This window comes from Puma concolor, chromosome D3 (assembly GCF_028749965.1).
Source record: "Puma concolor isolate L17-30 chromosome D3, mPumCon1.1.hap2, whole genome shotgun sequence".
Taxonomy (NCBI): domain Eukaryota; kingdom Metazoa; phylum Chordata; class Mammalia; order Carnivora; family Felidae; genus Puma; species Puma concolor.
The window spans coordinates 81,229,387-81,248,476 of NC_141678.1; the positions used below are offsets into that span (position 1 = coordinate 81,229,387).

The following is a 19,090-nucleotide window of genomic DNA, read 5'->3' on the forward strand; positions in this document are numbered from 1 at the left end:
ATTCCTGCATCTTCACTGGCTTCATTTTTCATCAAGAGACTGAATACACAAATGGACAATGGCCAGACCATATACAAACATCGAACTTTGACCCATAATCTATAGCAACCAGGCCAGGAAACCAACCCATTATGTACAGGAACCAGGTCAGGAAGTTGGCCCGTTCTCTACAAATCACACTGTAGGAAGTCAGACTTCTGTCTCTAGTAACAATCCAGGAGGCTAAACAATGACCCCTGAAACAATTGGTCCCAGATGGCCAGGACCTGATTAATAATTGTCAGCTTCCCTGATCTTTGTCCCCACCTCCAACTTAGGACCAGCCAGAGGAAGTCAAATATGGTCCCCAACTAATCACATAGGATTAGTTGGCCCTCCTATGGCTTCCCCATGCCAACCATCTCCAATTGGGGCATACCCAAAGCCTTACATTTTTCCACTGTAAAGCCTTCCTTCCTTCTGCCTGCCTTTGGGTGACTTCCTTGCTATAGATAACAGGCTCTGAATAAATAGCCTTTGCCTGTTCTCATTTGGTTGGTCTTTACTTCCACACATCATACAACTGGCAAGTATGGATTTTGGGGTGAGAACATGCTCTATGCTCCTGGACAAGAGCAAACTGGTCACATGTGATTGGTTCAGAGTGACAACAACTGTCGCCTCATGAGGCCCAGGACCCTTCTCGGTTTCTGTCTTTGTGGAGCATACGTGGCTTCCCCAGAGGTAGGAGATGAGTGTGATGAAATAGTGACTAAGTTCTGTTTAAACTTGAATTAGTGATGGTACCATTGGGCAGAACACGAAGGAAGTAATTAGTGAAGGCAAATGGGAAAAGTCTAAAATTAGAATTTTGTTTTTAAGTAACACTTGGGAGAGAACAGTTTAGGAATGAAGACAACGTATTCCCCTAGTCCCTTGCACACAGATCTCATTTTAAGGAAACAATGAGAAGGTAAGTTTTAAGTGGTGTCATAGGGAATGTTAGAAGCTAATGTTACTAATCTAAAAGCTATCAGGGCAAGGAAATATCCAGGTGGTTATGGGATAGAGATATTGCAGGAACTCTCTCTAGACATCTCAAATTGTTGGTCTTTGAAAATAAGGTCCATGTGCAATGTTCTCTTCAGTGTCATTGTCAGGATCGTTACTAAGTTTATAGCTAGGCATTATCAAGATGGATTCTCATGATGTGTACCTGGCTCCAAGGACCACAGTTGATTATTATCCTGGGGGTAATTTATCATCCTCTCTCTTTCTCTTTCTGTGTGTGTGTGTGTGTGTGTGTGTGTGTGTCTGTGTGTAAAGAAAAATGAAAAGTCAGGGTTTGGTAATGATTAAGAAAATTGTTGACATTGTGGTTAATTACAAGAATTTGCTTCTTGACTCAGGTTCTTTTTAAAAATTTTTTTAATGTTTATTTTGAGAGAGAGAGAGAGAGAGAGAGAGAGAACGCACAGGGGAGGGGCAGAGAAAGAGACACAGAATCCCAAGCAGGCTTCAGGCTCTGTGCTCAGCATGGGGCTCAGCATGGGGCTCAAACTCACTGACCATGAGATCATGACCTGAGCCAAAGTCGGATGCCCAACTGACTGAGCCACTCAGGCGCCCTGATTCGGTTTCTTAATGTAAATGGTTATTCTGTCTTGTAGATATTGTGGTTTATTGTTTTCTGTGGCGGCACAGCTTTTAATGGCTTGGAAAAATAAATAGTTATTTTCCATTTCACATGCCATCACTACCCCTGCACACCTCTGCTATTTTGATCTCCTTCCTGCCACTGTCCCAGGAGGCTGGCAGGATGCAGTGGACCAAACGGTACATCCTGTTGAATGGAGGAGAGACCTAAGACTCAAAGAGGCAGAATACTTTACCCAAGCTTACGCTTTTAGTAAGCCAGAATTTGGGCGTAGATCTTCTGACACCAAGTATTTGATGCCTGCCAATAGGGCTTGCGATACTTCCATTGAACACAGTGCAATCTAGTTTCCCTTTCACTGACAGCAAATGTTTCAAAAGCAAGAACGCTTCTAGTTAAGTCTAGAAAGAAAGAGGGGAGTTGAAGAGAAAGATGCTTTCCAGCCTTAGCAACTTAATTAGCAGCAACTGGGGGGAGGCCTTGGGGGCAGGCGGAGGAAGGCATTCCATAGACAGTGTCGTGTGTGAGCTGTAAAAAGCTGTACATAAGTCTAGAGACGCGCGGTCCAGCATGGTATCCTCCAGTCACATGTGGCTCTTGGCACCTGAAATGTGGCTGGTTCAAATGGAGAGGTGCTCCAACTGTCCGTTCCATGCCCATTTCAAAGACTTCACTTAAAAGAGAACGGAAGTGATCTCAATAGTTTTTGTATAGATTACATGTTGACATGATATATTGGGTTAAGTTGAATGTATTATTAAAATTCATTTCATGTATTATTTTAATTTTTAATATGTGACTGCTAGAAAATGAAAAATCACATCTGTGGCTCACATTGTATTCCTATTGGACAGCGCTGGTCCAGAAGTTTCCCCTTTGGGTAAGACAATCACTTGGTAGGTGAGGGTAAGTGGGGTAAGGAGTACAGCTGTGAGTTAAATAGGACAGAGTCTCTTGCAGCAAAGGGCCAGAGGACAGCTGGTTCATCGTGCCCTTGGGAACAGGGCCCTTCTTATGCAAGACATTAAAGAAGTGGCAAGAGTTCCATGTGACGATTTCAAAGGAAACATTTTCATTTCGGCAACCTAGTTTTTTTTCCTAAACTCCACCCAAGGCAAAATGGATTATTGCTTCCTGGAAATGGAACCAGGGGACTTGAAAGTGTTTCATATTGAAAACAGAAAAGCCCAAGAAGAAGAAAAATAATTACATTTCTAAAAGCTTTTAGAACAAATGCTGGCTTGTGAGAAATAATTTTCCTATAAATATTTTAGTCCTCCTTTTCTTTCTTTCGTTCCCCAGCTGAGGATTTCCACATGGATATAGGAGGTGATGTTCCCCTCGGGAGAGAAGATCAAAGCCAGTCTGGGTCTACTTTCCATGGAGTTTGACGTAGTCTTTGCAGCTAGCTTCTGCTCCTGCCTGCCTGCCTGAGATGAAATGGGCCCCAAACTTTGGAAAAACAGAGAAAGAATGCAGAGAAAAATCCATAGCTACATAAGCATCGAAGCCAGCTGTTTCAGAGAAAGATCCAAGGCTTGGACCTCCTAGAAAGAAAGACATGCTTATTGTCTGCCTATGGGAACCTGCCCCTAAACAGCCCGTTTTGAAAGACAACATTTAGTAATGTAAATAGCAAGTGACTCCTGACTGATGCTAAAGATGTGCCCAGAAAACAATGAGTCTCTGAAATGGGACTTAATGGATATTTTTAAAAAGAAAAAGAACAAAAACAAATAGGCAAGACACTGGAATGAGAGTTCCTGAGGCTGAAGACTGGGTCTTAATCATTCCTAAAGTCCCGAGCCCAGTCCTGCACCTGTGCTTGGAGAGGAGTTTCCACAAGTGTGTGTTGAATGACTGGATCCATTCATCAACCCATCCAAAGAGCACTGAGTGGGAATGATGTGTCCAAGGTGCTTAACCTGGAAAACTGGGAAACGATAATACCACTGACAGAAAAGAGGAAGCTAGGGAAAGACCTAACCTTGGGAACAGATTATAAATTAGATTTGGTTGACGTGCCAGTGGATAACAGGTAGCTGAAAAGAGAGACTCAAGGTTACCTTTGATGAGCAGCAGCATTGAGTTAGCTTTTAGCTAGGAACCATGATCATATTTGGTGTAATCCTATGAAAGAGCTATTGATACATGGGGTGTGTCCATCCAGGAAAATATAAATATATATATTTATATAAATATATATTTATATAAATATATAAATATATAAAATATATATACATATATACACACACATATACGTGTGTGTGTATATGTGTGTGTGTATATATATATATATATATATATATATATATATTTGCTGATCTGCAAATATGGGGTCTGATCTGCAGCATGGGTAGACTTGTTCTGTGTTACTGCTGGGAGACAATTCACCATGGGTTTCTCATGTTTCTGTTCATGTTGCAAGCAAGGCCCTGACTGCTCTTTGTTCCAGACTTTCCAAGGCTGTTTGTATAGCAAAGACAGACATGGTGCCTTCTTCCAGAACAAAGGGCAGACATGCTTACTGCTCATTAGAAATTATTCGAGTTGCCTAAATTCCTAAACTCAGAGTTCCTCTCTTGTATCACAACCCACTGTGTGTGCAGATGTCTTCTGGTCCTTTTCACATACTCTCATGGGAATTGGTGCTTAGGGACCAGGCTCAAAAATGTTCATACTCTGGCTCCTGCAAGTGCTCTGAGTAATCATCTGTCCTTTGTCTCTGACCCAGGGATCTCATGTTTTCGACCAGCATCCATTAAATGGGGGCAAACGGACTTGTTAGCTTTCAAGTAGGGAAAAAATCTCAGGCTCTTCAGAGCTTTGACCCTCCCTCTCAGAGATTCTTACTCTGGGTCCATGGAGGAACTATAGGAGACCCTGAAAGGAGGCTGTAATTAAAGTCAACACAGAGAGTTCTTCTCTAGGGAGTAAGAAAAGAGAGAAGAAAAGAACAGGGCCTGATTGCTCTGGGGCTTGCCTTTCATTAACGATGTGGGCTCAGATATTTCAGCAGCATAAATTAAGAATGGTACAGGAGCAGACAGCCAAGACTACACAGACAGAGAATGAAGTAGAAGGTGGGCAATGAGGCTGCAGGGTTTTCTTTAATGCAAAACAAACAAACAAACAATAATTTTTGCATAAATATGCAACGAAAAGAAAATATTTAAAATTGATTCGCCTCTCATACTTTTCTATAACAAAAGGAAGCCAGTGCATTTAAATGAGTTTTTGTGACCTTAAGGCTTTATTGTTATTATTTTTTGTTCCTGGAATGAGCAATTATTGCAATTATTATTACCCATTTACCTACTTGCTTGGTGCTGACAGAAAGATTTATTTCAGCACAAAAGCCCTGCTGGGTCCTGGAGGGAGGGAGTATATCTTCTGCTCTTCCCCACCCCCCCTTTCTCTTCCGCTATGGAGCTCTCAACAGAGCCCAGAGGATGTGCTGAGAGGCGCTGGTGTGCCACTAAAAGAAGTTTGAAAGACAAATTCCACCCTGACACATGTTTGACATTTAATTTTTCCAATTTAAATGTAAACAGTTGCAGAGGATTTAATTTCCAATGCGTTCTTAATAGTATGGGAAAGAAAACTGTCCCCAAACTGTCGATGGCAGAACATTTTTGTATGATGTAATTTATAGCCCCTTGCATGAAGTAATTATGATTCCTGATAAAATGCTTGAGCAATTTCCAGATAGACTTTAATGGGATGAAGAAGTCTTGAGAAGTTAGGCTTCCTCACTCAGCTATCTTAAAATGCGTCAATCAGAATTTGGCCATTCTTTGGTGATGGCACCGTTTCTTTCTTGTTTACAGGTCTCTTCCAAGAGAGAATCCCTGATTTAAAGCCAGTTTGAAATAGAATTTTGACACATGTTTTTAACAAGCCTCTCTGAAAAGTTAACAATTGACATTTAAAAAAAGAAGCGCTTGGGTGGCTCAGTCGGTTAAGCATCCCTTCAGCTCAGGTCATGATCTCACAGTTCATGAGTTTGAGCCCCGCATCGGGCTCTATGTTGACAGCTCAGAGTCTGGAGCCTGCTTTGGATTCTGTGTCTCCCTCTCTCTCTCTGCCCTTCCCCTGCTCACACTCTGTCTCTGTCTCTCTCTCAAAAAAAAAAAATATTAAAAAAAAATTTAAATAGATTTGTTACTTATAGGCTTGGAATCTAAATACCATAATGATTTGATACCATAATGATTTGTAGCATCATCTACATGAAAAAAAAAGACAAGTTATTTTTTTAACACGTGGAAATTTTACATTGTTCCTCTTCTCTCCAAAATTCATCTTTCTACCCTCTGTTTTATCCTGATGCGATACTTCGTAAAATTGAAAGTTTAAAATTAATTAAATTTCTACCACCAAAGTAAGTCTATGAATTTTTGTGACATAAGGCTTTACATTTTTGTTCCTGGCTCGAGTAATTATTACAATTGTTATTATTATTATTACCCATTCTTAATGTATGCTGCTGAAATATCTGCTGTACAAATAGGTAATGCATTTTTATAATTATTAAATATAAAAAATGAATTTTATGGGCAACGCACCTCTTATTGAGATGAATGGGGCTGGATTATTCTCTTCCACTCTCCCCCTGCCAAGAAGGACATGTATTCAGAAACAGAAATTACCTATTACTAGAAAGAGCTAGACTCACCATCAAGTCTATTCTTGCTTTTTGTTTTTGTGGACGTCAGCTCTGAGCAGTGTTGTTCACCTAACAACACCATTTGTGTGGTGTCTAAGCGGGGTGTTTCTCGATCAGATGGAGGGAGGCCCCCAAAAGTGGGGCGACGATGGTTGGGTAGAAGCCGGTGGCACAGGAGGTGAAAGAATTCACCTGAGGCAGAACCGAGGAGATAGAAGTTTCTTGAATACACTGCAAGGGAGCAGTGGGCAGGACCGCAGAGGAGAGGCTGTCTGCAAGGATGCAGCGGGTGGGGCTGTTTTTGAAGGGGGAAGATGAGGAGGTATGTCCACCTATGGACTCTTCCCTTTTTTGGTTAACCGTGTCCTGTTGTAAGTAGCACATCGGTCAGTTAGGGCCGATGCATATTTTGAGGTGAGTCACCTGATGGAGGGGGCTGTCTGTATTCAGCCGGGTGGGTGCTGTGGGTCCTTCTGCCTTTCATTGCTCAAGCCCGTCTGCCTAAAATAGGCCTCTACAATTTGTATACTGAACAACCTTGTCATCAGTAGGATACTGGCCTTATTTTTCTGGGGTTGTCCTTATGAATTGGTACAAAACCATTCCTACTCCACTTGGTTTTCTCCAGTGGGATGCATATTTCACAGTTGTCCAAACTCTGTCCTGTGAGCACAGACATGGAACAGAGGGATTCTTCGGGTAAGGATAAGGGACTTGTATTACCACTTAACCCAATTCAGGTTCACACTCCACTCTCCCCCACGCCTGCACTGTATTGTGCATAATATTTAGAAATAGATGTCCCTACCAACCCGAAGTTCTCATGAAGAATCCTGGGGGTTAAAACTGCAAGTTAGCTGTTTAGCCATTAGACATATCCAGGCTTGAAATACCTACCATTAATGATAAATGTCTAAAAGAGAGCTGGACTTTGAGGGGTTGTGATGTCTCTAGAATCTACGCCGGCCACAGAACTTAAAACTGTTTCTCTTTTATTGCAGAACGTCCTTCATGGAGGCATCACCTTGACCCACTAAAGGTTCCCACTTGTTTCCATCCCATCCCCCTACAGTCCTGGCCATTCTGAAAACCTCCTGAACCTGTCTCGGGAAGGTTTTGCTCCTCTGAAAATTCTTCCTCCCTCCCATCCTCGCAACAAATGTCCTTTGTCCTGTAATAATTAAAAAAAAAAAAAAATCCCTGAAAGATCCAAATTGAATAACAATACAGATCTGATTGGAACCTTCATAAGCCTGACAATGTAGAATTGTATTTCTTAAAAAGTGTGTAACCACATTTGTCTGAGCTGCAAAAGACACCACAGAATAAGATCAGAATAGAATTTCAACTGACTCCCTAATTTCCTTAGAATGGCTTATATTTCAAGCCCTTCCTGTTTTTTTTTCTGATAGAGTGGGTGTACATTACTAACTATAAGTGATAAGAAAGTATAAAAACAGCCACTGCCCTAAAAGTACAATTGAAATTAGCATTGAAGTTCACATTTATAAATTAGTCATTTTAGCATACGTTTCATTATAACATAAACTACTTATTTACATTTCATCCTGATTATTTTAACTCCTCTTGACTTAGAATCACTTCCTAATTTCCCATATTGGGCCAGGACTAGGTCCTTAGATGACAAACAATAAACGTTTACTAATGAAATAAAAGTCACATCTAAATGGAAGGTCAGATCTGAATATGCAGGGAGAAGTCAGCTGAGGCAGAGAATGTTGGGGTGTTTTTTTGTTTTTTGCAAGGCGCTTCCTTAATTTGCAATGTGACTTTACTTCAAATCTTAAACTTACAAGACTTTTCAGCCACTGCAACACCTGAGACGAACCGTGTGCTGTGCAGCACGTCAGTTGTCATTTGAGCCTTCAGAGTGCTCATGCAGCAAGAGCTCAGGAGGACCCAGGTGGTTCCTGGGTGCTTTTCACCTTGTGTGGGTTTTTTTTTTAATGTTTTTATTTATTTTTGAGAGAGAGAGAGACAGAGAGAGACAGAGAGAGTGAGAGTGAAGGAAGTGCAGAGAGAGAGGGGGACACAGAATCTGAAGGCTCCAGGCTCTGAGCTGTCAGCACAGAGCCCGACGCGGGGCTCAAACTTGCGAACCATGAGATCATGACCTAAGCTGAAGTCGGATGCTCAACGAACTGAGCCACCCAGGTGCCCCCTGTGGTGTTTTTTTTTTTTTTTTAATTTTTAGAGAAAGAGAGAGCACAGTGGGGGAGAGGAGCAGAGGGGCAGAGGAAGGGAGAGAGAGAGAAAGAATCTTCAGCAGGCTCCATGCTCTGCATGGAGTGCAAGGTAGGGCTCGATCCCCGACCCTGGGATCATGACCTGAGCCGAAATCAAGAGTCGGATGCTCAACAAACTAAGCCACACAAGCACCCCTGTCCTTGTGTGTTTTTTTTTTAGAGCCTTGGACCCCAATTCGGAAAATGTATGTGCTCTCTTTAACCCTGACCTTGGCCAACATATAGACCGGTAATTCAGGTGTGTATCCCTTCTCAACACAAGATAGGTGGGAACGGTTCTCTGTTGTCTGATCGCGAAATAATGGAGGCATTGAAGGAAAGAAGAAAAAATGACAAGTTGAGGCTTTTATATACGTCCATTGCTTCTAACATGTTTTTAAGAACAAGAAAAATGCAACAACTACTCTTAGAGCAAGTGAAGCCACGATACTATACGGTTTTGGGGGCAGGTGGCCAGGCACATTTACCATTAAAACCAGATACCAAAACCCCACAGCAAAAGAAAACCAGCCAGAAGTTAGCCCCCATGACCTTTTTTTTATATATATATATACATTTTTAGAATACTCTTCAAATCCTCTTTGAACAATAACAACAACAACAACAACAACAACAACAAAAGACAGTCTTTATATTAAAAATGTCCATGTTCTTCACTGTTAACTTCGAAAGCAGCTTGAAGGATTTCGCTACTTGGAGCATACTGCAAATTGACTCCACGAAAGTGATCTTGGTAGGATAGCAGCACAGGATTTGATATTCCATACTCATCGCTTTTGACAATGTAAACCTTTCCGAAAATAGTATTTCGCCTAAAAATTAGACTCATTCAAAGGTCTGATCATCCGGTTCCCTGAGGCCTGCCAGGGAGGTCTGGCTTCATACCATGGGTTTCCTGCTTTCTCAGGGTGGCGCACAGGCGTCACTGCATTTCAGGAAGAATCCGAAGGACGGCCATGGGACGGGCCCTGTGGAAGGAGGGCAGGAGCGCTCTGGATGGATCTGTGTCAAAACAGACCACGTAGAGCAACCCTCTAAAGATCAAACCATCGTGGCCAGAATGTAATCCCCTGGTCATTTCCCATCTGGATTTTCAACTGAATGAATCTCATGGGGTTAACCAAACATGGATGTCGTCCTAACTAATATGAGTTAGATTCTGATTTGCCCAGGAACTAAGAAACCTTCAAGGAACAAGGTCAAAGGGACAAGAGATACGTCCTTCACAATAATTCTGTTGACGTGGAAACGCACATAACTTGGTTGAAGCAATCTCCCTCAGTGGCCAGCACGCTCCAGGGGGTTTTCACGTCGCTGAGACCCAGGGATTCTCTCTCCTTGTCAGAAATGCTTTTAAAGAATTGAGACAAAAACCCCAAATGGAAAGATGGTAATTTTTGCTAAAAAATAGTGTAGAGGCCGTAACTAAATACAATTTTTAAAAAATGTTGAGATGCATGTATTTCTTTAAAGCAGCTTTCAAAACATCAACCACAGCATTAAACATTGAACATAGTACATTCTGAAGTTAATACAGATAAATGGTATATAATGCAATAATGCCACATTTACTCCATAAATGTCTCAAAGCCCATTCTAAACTGGAAAAAATATTTTCTAGTTTATTAGCTGGAGATTTCACTTCTTTACTATGTCTCTAGAGTTTTCACCACTGACTTTTTTTTTTTTCTTTTTTTCTTTTTTAATGCCCCAGGAGGTACAGATAAATTCCCACATGCCACACCTGGAACTTTTTTTTTTTTTTCTCCCTCTGTCAGGTTTCCAAAAAAAACCCAAACTACAATGACAAGATAATGTTTTACATCGTAATCCCATAGACATAGGTCAGTTAATCCATGACACCTCGTTTCAACGCTTTCTTTAGGATTTACGACCTTCCCCAAAGTCATTTAAAGCCTTGCTTTCACCTGCGCAGCCAGCACGCATGCGCGACGGCCACACGGCACACGCGCTACACCTGTCTCCTTCCCCCGGTTTCCTTTTGGTGGCGGCATGGCCACCTCCCTCTGCCGGGAAAGGCGCAGTGCCTCTGTTTCCTCCCCTCCACGGTGATCAACGTCTTAAGAGCCTCGGCTTCCAGGTTGCACGCTCCACGAGGGAAAAGGGCCCGACTGGAGGGCCCAGGGCCACAGGCCCAGGCCGACTACTGTTCTTTCTTGACAGTGGGATTCTGAGCTCTGTCAGCTTCCAGACATTCGGAGACCACACTGCTCTGTTTAAAACCCTTGGAGCCGACCAGCGAGTACCCAGGCTCAGTTCCAGGACGGGGCCTCCGAGCTGGGGCGAGGCAGGGCTTCAGACTGTGGCCTCTTAGGGAAACGCAGGCACTTGTGGCGGCCTGATGCTTCTGGATAAGTCACCGAAACGTTCACTTCCTCGCATTCGGGAGGATTCGGTTTCATACACAGACAGAGCCAGTATTGGTGGGGTGGGGGTGGGGGTGGGGGGGGGAGTGTATCCAAAAATGTATGAATATGCACATCAGGGCTTAAGGTACTGGATGCTATTGGATAAATTGCTAAAATGCTTCTCGGCACAATTGGTAGCTTAAAAAAATACTTTCCTATGGTTTAACGGCATTTTCCCCATCACTGTTCTTCGCTGTGGAAATCTTGGTGGGTACCAAGTCCATCTGAAGTTCCCCAGTGTTTTCTCCCCACTGGGTCTGTACCATGTGAACCATACGCAAAGTGTGTTGTTCTTCGGGCCAGGAAGAATGGCCTTCGCCGAGCGCCTTCCCTCTCTTAATATCGCAGCCCCCAGGGCAAAGAAATGCAAGGAAAATGAACACCTTCTTCCTAACTTCCAACAGCCGGCTTCTGGAACAGTCAAGTCCTTTGTCAGTTCGTTTGCTCTTCAGATGGTGAGTCAGTCCAGCCAACAACATGGAAAACAAATCCGTGTTTATAGGCACAGGAGAGCCAGGTGGTGCTGCCCAGGTGGGGCTTGGCAATTGGCGGTAGGGTTTCCAAAGACAGGAGGTTCAATGGGACCGTCTTAAATAAATAAATCTTTTTTTTTTTTTTTCTTGAGAATGTAAAAAATAAATGGTATTTCCCTTTGGCAGTAAATAGCTGATTCGACGCTGAGCCCGAAAGCTGTTTTTGTTTTGTTTTAGGTTTTGTTTTTAAGAGACCACGGCTTCGTTTCATGGGACATCACTGGTGATGCATATACTTCTACTGCTTTAGTGAACCTTTTGCATATTTGTTTGTGGCAGGCCTTCTGACTTCACTTGTGGCCCAGATAGGCACCCAGGGTGATGCAAGCCCCCACCAGGGCCAGACTGAGCAGGGCCTTCAGGGACAGCCAGGAGAAATCAAACAGAGGCTGCATGCTGGGGCCGTACAGTTCCACAAAGGCATCCTGCGGGGAAGAGAAGGGGAGACAAAAGAAACAGAATTAGAGAGAGAGAGAGAGAGAGAGAGAGAGCACAGGGTGCCGGCCTACAGGGAGAGTGGCATCCAGCCAGAGGACCGGGGCACCTTCAGAAGGGCGTAGGGAAAAGTAAAACGCTCTTTCGGGGCGGTGATTCAGACCCACTGTTTTTACTTCCATTCGAGACGCTGTCGTTGAGATCCTGTTGACGGGCCAGGTACCACAGAGACATAGCAGTGAGTGATGTAGACTGAAGGTTCCTACTTCACCAAGCTTTTATCTAGTGGCGGGCCACAGACAGTAAACAAAATAAATGCATCCTAGAGTGTACTCGAGATTCCTAAGTGCTAAGGAGAAAAATTAAACGGCAAAGGCTGTTAGCAAATATCGGAGGCTTTGCAATTTTAGCGAGCATGGCCAATCCTAAAAATAATGAGAAACACGGAGTATGAGTCTGTTCCTTTCTTGAATGCTTGCTGTATGCTAGGCACTTGTAATAAATGTCTCAAATGCATCATTTGATTTATCCTTCATACCAATATTATGGAGTCATTTTACTTCTGTTCTGAAGAGGGGGAAAAAGCTGGGGGAGGGGGGAGGAAACACAGAGGCTAAGGGATTTGTCTAATCAATGGCAGCGACTGGATTCGAACCCAGAGGCGCACCGGTGCTCTTCGGTCTGCTGATGTCCTCTTACGGCTCACAGCAGCTCTGTCCAGATGCTGGTGCGGTGGACACACACAGGGTGGCCTCGCTTGGTGGCATGCCTAGGCTCCAAAGTAACAGAGTTCTCCCTGGGTAAAAAAGTTGTCACGGGGTTTCTTCCGGGAGAGGCCGGGCCGGATGACCACCACCCTGCATTTAACTCGAGTTGTGCACGTTGCAAAGCACGTGGTCACTTCTGGTCAGTTCGTTACGCGTCACTGCAGACCCAGGTCCCTGAGAAAAGAGGACGACTCCTATCTTCCCTTCCTATTGCTGCATCTAAGTCGGGTCTGCAGTACGTCATGACGACATTCTCTGGATTGTTTCACACTGGATCAACCACTCGATGCCCATTTCTTAGATTTGTCGGGGGACATTTGTTGGACCCAACGAGTATCTGGACAACTCTCTTAATATATCTGAATATATAAAATGGTAAGAGAAATTCTTTTTGCTTGGTGTGATTTATTCAGACATGAAGAGAGCAAGACATAGCTCCACATTACTCCCAATAACGTGGCATCACAGCACACGATTTCATCACGTGAGACGGTAACATGCCAACGCTTCTGGCTTTGCCGGGTGGAGGTGCCTGTGACAATGTTCAGTGTTTCTACCTGTGAAGGGCAAGTACTGCACGGAGGAGCCAGGTACCAGCTTTGTCTCTCCAGTGCCGTTCATGGTTTTGATACATGCAGGTGTTTATGAGTATTTGTTCAACTAGCACTTAAAGTTTTCTGAATTCAATCACCGGCTCGAGTTCGGTCTCTGGCCCAATGCTTCACCAGATGCTTCCCCTGCCTACTTGAAATTACTCCCTCTGTTCGTAACAACCTTTGGGAATCTTAGGAGTAGTCCTGAAGGTGAGAGTTTAAGGCATCATTGGGGGGAACTTCCCATGTTATTAAATACAGATTTACATGGTTATTCTTCATGACTGTATAGTATTCTTTTGCATATATGCTGTACTTGATTTAACCGGTTATCTATTTGAAACTTTTGCGGTCGTAAACGATATTATGATACATTTTTGTACATAAATTCCTGTCTACTTGTTCAGTTGCTTTTGGGGGACAGATTCCTAGAAGTGAACCCAGTTGATCCGTCATCAAAATCGCCCCCCACAGGCACAAAGGGTTTGTGATGAGGCACTCCCACTCCCTCCCTGGTTGCCCTGTGATCGGCAACACCATTCACGGAAGTCAGAGAAGGGTTTAGGGCAGTGGTTCTCAAGTGGGTACTCTTGCTCCCCAGGGGACATTAGGCAATGTCTGGAGACATTTTTGGTAGGGGTGCTCCTGGCACCTAGTGGGGAGAAGCCAGGGACGCTGTTCGCCATCTTATAACGCACAGGACAGTCCCCACCATAAAGAATCATCCACCCATTCTTCACATGGGTGAAAGGTTAGGAGAAACTCTGATCATGGACCACAGAAAACCTAATGGTCCATTTAGCGTGTCAACAGCTTGGGTCAGATTAACACAAGATGAGTTAGTTAGCCTTAGACAAGTGACTGGTCCCCAGCAAGTGGGTGCACTGTACTTTCAGATGCACTAGATTAACTGCTACCAGGAGAGGGCGCAAGGGTTTCCTTCTTTTCTGCTCTATTGTTGGCATTTTCTAAATTGGAGCCTTAGAAAAGCAAGGCAAGAGACATAAATGAAATACGTGTTTAGTGTTCTTAGCACAAAGCTGAAGTAATGATCACGAATGCTTGTCAAGGAACATACCTTCCCTGTATATAATCAGGGATAAATGGGGCAGGAAGGGGTCAGGACAGATTTATGGGCAGGAGAAACTCTGCTTCTTGTAAAGTGCATCCCAGGATCCCACAGACACAGCTGGAAACACCTAACAGCCCACCCTTCCATGCTGCTCTCGCTGAGGGATGGGCAGGCTGGAACCTCCCAGATGACGCCTGGCAGCCTTCAGGGCCCGGCCCTGGGCTGTGTACAATGTGGCTTGACATCGAGAGGGTCCATGGTTGGATCCAGCCTTCCTCTAGTTACCAATGGGGTTTTCCTTGGCAGAATATGAAACGGACTAAGCCCCTTGCTCTCTGACCTTTCTGGCGGCAGAGCCATCCTGAGAATGTGGGGGAAGCGGAGACAAACTGGGGTTGGCATCTTCTCCCTGTTTGCCTGGTGCACGCTACTGATACCAGGGAGCAGAAGAAATGTCCCTCCAAATATCCCTACCTCTCTGGGGCTGAACGATTCCCTCTCCCGACCACCATCCCCTTGTGTAAATAACCGTGCTTCTAATGGACCTAATGGGCCATTTCTGATGTGCATTATAAAGAAATGCATAATTTCTAGAGTGGGATGAGCCACAGTAGCATCTCTTGACCCAAAGAATAAACACTGAGTCGCTGACTCAGCCCCAGGTGACTGGGAATGGCTCTCAACTTGGGGGAGAAGGTCTGGGTGAAATCCCGTTTTTGACATTTTATTGCTTATGACCTTGAACAAATTATCCAGCCCCGGGCCTCATTTATTTCACCCATAAAATTGGTTGTTGTGAAGATTAACACAGGCGACTCAAAGCCACTTGCAAACGTGGCCTCGAATGTGAACTTGTGGCCGTATTAACTTGTTTGCTAGTCTGCCCTCTTGGAAACCTGCCCTGCCCTTCAGAGGGTCTACTGAGCCCGCCATTTCACAGGAGCAATCTACTAGCTCCCTCCAAGGAGTCAGCTTTTGGTTCCGGAGATGCTTGGTCATCTCTATAGAAGTAAGGAGTTAAAATGTACAAATAGGCACATGACGTGTTCCGGTCAAAGATGGGAGGTGATAATACGCTGGCCCTCTATACTTCCTCAGAAATTATTAGGTCAGGGTGTGGGGCTGGGGGGCATCATTTGACACCCCCCCACCCCCCCACCCCACGACGGGATCCAGCCCCCAAGGTTTGCCCATCTCCGATTGCAAAGTGCAAAGCAGACCCATGCTTTCAGGACTGAAGGTCCTACAAGCTACTTTTATAGAAAGTCTTCTTGCTTTTTCAAACATCCTGATTAGGGCGATTTCCGAAGTCTGTTTGAACAGTCTGTCATTATTTGTTTAAGGTTGAAAGCTGTTTTAAATAAACACATGCTCATTTTATGTATTAAAAGCAACAAAGAGGGAAAAAGAAAACCTGAGGCATCGTCACGTGATGTGGACAAAGTCTCCGTCTGTGCACTTAGGGGTCACCGGAACAACTGTTGCTCAGGTCTGGACTGGGGCGGGGGGCACCGCCAGATTTCAGAGACGTGTGTGGCAGGTTCCGAGGTGAGTAGCCTTTCTCCTTCAGTTGACCCTCCCCTCAGAGAGGACACAAGCAGGGTCCCAGCTCTGGGTCCTCTTTTGTAGACCGCTTCTCCACCAGCTTCAAATTCAGAGGCCACAGATGGTCTGAGTCTGAGCTCCACCCAGAGCTGGCCCACCAGGGCAGAAGGCCAGACTTCCGACCCCAGACCCTTGCCGCACAGTTGGAAGTAAGCCAGGAGGGTGTGGGCAGGAGCAGATCATACTCAAGACTCCAAGCAAGGGGACCACAAAAGTGTCCTCAGCCCTCCTGCATTTTGACTGGTCATGGGGTCATGGGACCTCTCCCACCTGATTCTTTATCTCTCTCCATCTCTCTGTCTCTCCGTCTCTCTCACACCCACCCTTCCCTTGAGGCAACTCTCCAAATTTTCCTTTTCCCTCCAGTACCCTTCAAGAAGTTTCATTTAAATCTGATTCCAAATAAAATGATATTAAGATACAAAGGAGTCAGATTGGCAAAAACCGATAAAAACACAGTTCTACTGAAGAGGGTGGGGTGGGGGCTGGGGGTGGGAGCCCCGGATAGTCTTACACAATTGATGGACCCCCAGGTAAAGATAATTGTATTTGTAGTTGGCAATGCATATCAGAAGTTTTAAAAATATTATCCTTTTGTTATGAATCCCACCCCTAGCTATTCATCTTAAAAAAATAATAAAATGCACAGGTTGGTTATGACAGGTAAAACGTAAAAAGAACTGAAATGTCTGAAAATATGATTGGTTAGGTAAACTTATGGCACATCCATGCAATGGAATAATGTTCAGCCATTAAAAATTGAACTCTGTATTTACTGGCAAGGTAAGATGTTCCCAACATAGTTTGGAGTGAAACAAGTAACAGCTAAACCAACGTCTGCAAGTTCGGGCCTGATTCGTGGTGGTTTGCAGATCTCCTTAAACACTGGGAAATTTTTTTTTTAAGATTTTATTTTTAAGTAATCTCCACATGCAACGTGGGGCTCGAACTCATGACCCCGAGATCAAAAGTCACATGCTCTGCCGTCTGAGCCAGCCAGGTGCCTCAGGGAAAATTTAATATGGCCTGGTTGGATATGAACAAATTAGAAATTCAGCTACATCCCACAGTCTTTGAGCTGACTGTGGATATAGACATTCTATGGTCATGGGAGATCCTAAGGGGGAAAGTCGTCCTGCCCTCAACAAGCTCCCAATCCAGTGAGGGATGGTGTCTCTATGTGCACATCTGAAGTCAATGAAACCAAAGCATGCTGCCATTTTGTATCCTGCACAGAGCAGACGGTCCTGTCAGCAGTAAGAGGAAAGTAAAAAGGAAATCAGATAGTGCCGACAGGAAATCGAACACTGCTATAGAATGTCTTTGATATTTTCTATTTTTCATGGCTTTATAATGTTGTCTCCAGGGGACACCCTTCTTCATGACAGCCTGCAAGTTAGGGAAGGAAAAGGAAAAGAAAAAGGTGAACCCTAGTAATGGCAAAACCTTGAGTTGAAAGGAACCTCCAAGGAAGTTCAGATCTGCACTGGTATAACAATGCCAAGTAAAGACATCAGCCCTTTTGTTTGTAGATGAGGCAAATGAAACCTAGACAGATACAGTAGATTACTTACCGTATGCACTGGTAAGCAGATATGAGGCGGCGGAGGAGGGTAGAAGCTGGGTTTATTATCTCCTGCGCTTAACGGGTCAGAACATTGGCCAGCAGTGGGTTCATCTGCCTCCCGGAGCGCCTCTTCCCTGCCTCCTTCAACATGCTTCCTCCCATCCCTGACCTTCCTCTGTGTCCATTCCACAGCAGCCTCACCCCTTCCAAGTGTTCCTGAAGTAAATTACCCAACAATGCAGACCACTGCTGCTCTAAATTCACGGTCTTCAGACTCGGTGAGTTTTTTTTCTTTTTTTTTAATTTTTAAAAATATTTATTTACTTTTGAGAGAGAGACAGAACGTGATATGGGGAGGGGCAGAGAGAGAGAGGGAGATACAGAATCCAAAGCAAGCTCCAGGCTCTGAGCTATCAGCACAGAGCCTGACGCAGGGCTCAAACTCACAAACCACGAGATCAAGAACTGAGCTGAAGTCGGCCTCTTAACCAACTGAGCCACTCAAGTGCTCCCAGACTCAGTGAGTTCCTGAAACCACTCAGCCCTCCTTTACCCTGGGTCAGATTTTTTCTCTGTTCCTTTCCATGACCATTCTGAATAGCTACCACTTTTCTTAAGTGTTCTTACCTTTTAGCAACTGATGTTCACCCCTTCTTCTCCTAGAAAATTGGGGGCGCTGGGCAAGAATTACCACGGCTTCCTGTCCTGGCCCACCCACTGATTACAACCCTATCTGTCCTTCCCTATGCCTTCCCACGCTGCACTCTGATTCCACTGTTTCCCATTGTTTTTGGAACCTTTCTCCATCTACTGTCCATGCTCTCAACTACAATTTCACCCCCATCATTACTTCTGTCTCTTTTTCCTTGGCATATAAACATTCAGATCTCCTCAAAATTCCCAGGCTGACGCTGTTCTACTTTAACCATAATCTTCTCTCTCCTGGCCTTCCTGGATAAGCAACTAAACCCATCCTCATTTGCTGCCTTCTTGCCCACATTTTTTAATCCACTCAGGCTGCTTCCCTCATTGTGCCTCTGAAAACACCCTCCAGAGTCCACCAATACCCTCCCTGTGGCTAAATCTACTGGATGATTCTCAGGTTGCATCTACTGAGTACTTTGACACTCTGGACACAGAGACCACTGAAAATCTTTGCATGCTGGAGAATTTCCTCTCTGCCATGATTCTTCATGGGCATCTCCTCCTCTGCCTACCCTGATAGGTACTCAGTGCTCCCTGGGCTTTGGTCTGGACTATCTTCTCTCTTTGACTAATCTCCTTCACTCTCACGGTCTTTTTTTTTTTTTTTTTTTTTAAGTTTATTTATTTATTTTGAGAGAGAGAGAGCTAGAGCACGAGTGGGGGAGGGAGAGAGAGAGAGAGAGAGAGAGAGAGAGAGACAGACAGACAGAATCCCAAGAAGACTCTGTGCCATCAGTGCAGAACCCATGAACGGTGAGATCATGACCTGAGCTGAGATCAAGAGTCTGACACTTAACCAACTGAGCCACACA

General features: G+C 44.3%; 1 protein-coding gene across 2 annotated transcripts in view; it reads right to left on the reverse strand.

The window, feature by feature from the left end:
- Positions 1 to 8,902: 8,902 nt before the first annotated feature.
- BCL2 (BCL2 apoptosis regulator) overlaps positions 8,903 to 19,090 on the reverse strand; it is a 179,223-nt gene continuing 169,035 nt past the window's right edge. For both annotated transcript variants that reach the window (XM_086683172.1, XM_025931245.2), the window contains one exon: positions 8,903 to 11,959. In XM_086683172.1, the coding sequence (XP_086539298.1) occupies positions 11,825 to 11,959 (135 nt within the window). In that variant the 3' untranslated portion in view covers positions 8,903 to 11,824. The remainder of the gene's footprint in view (positions 11,960 to 19,090) is intronic.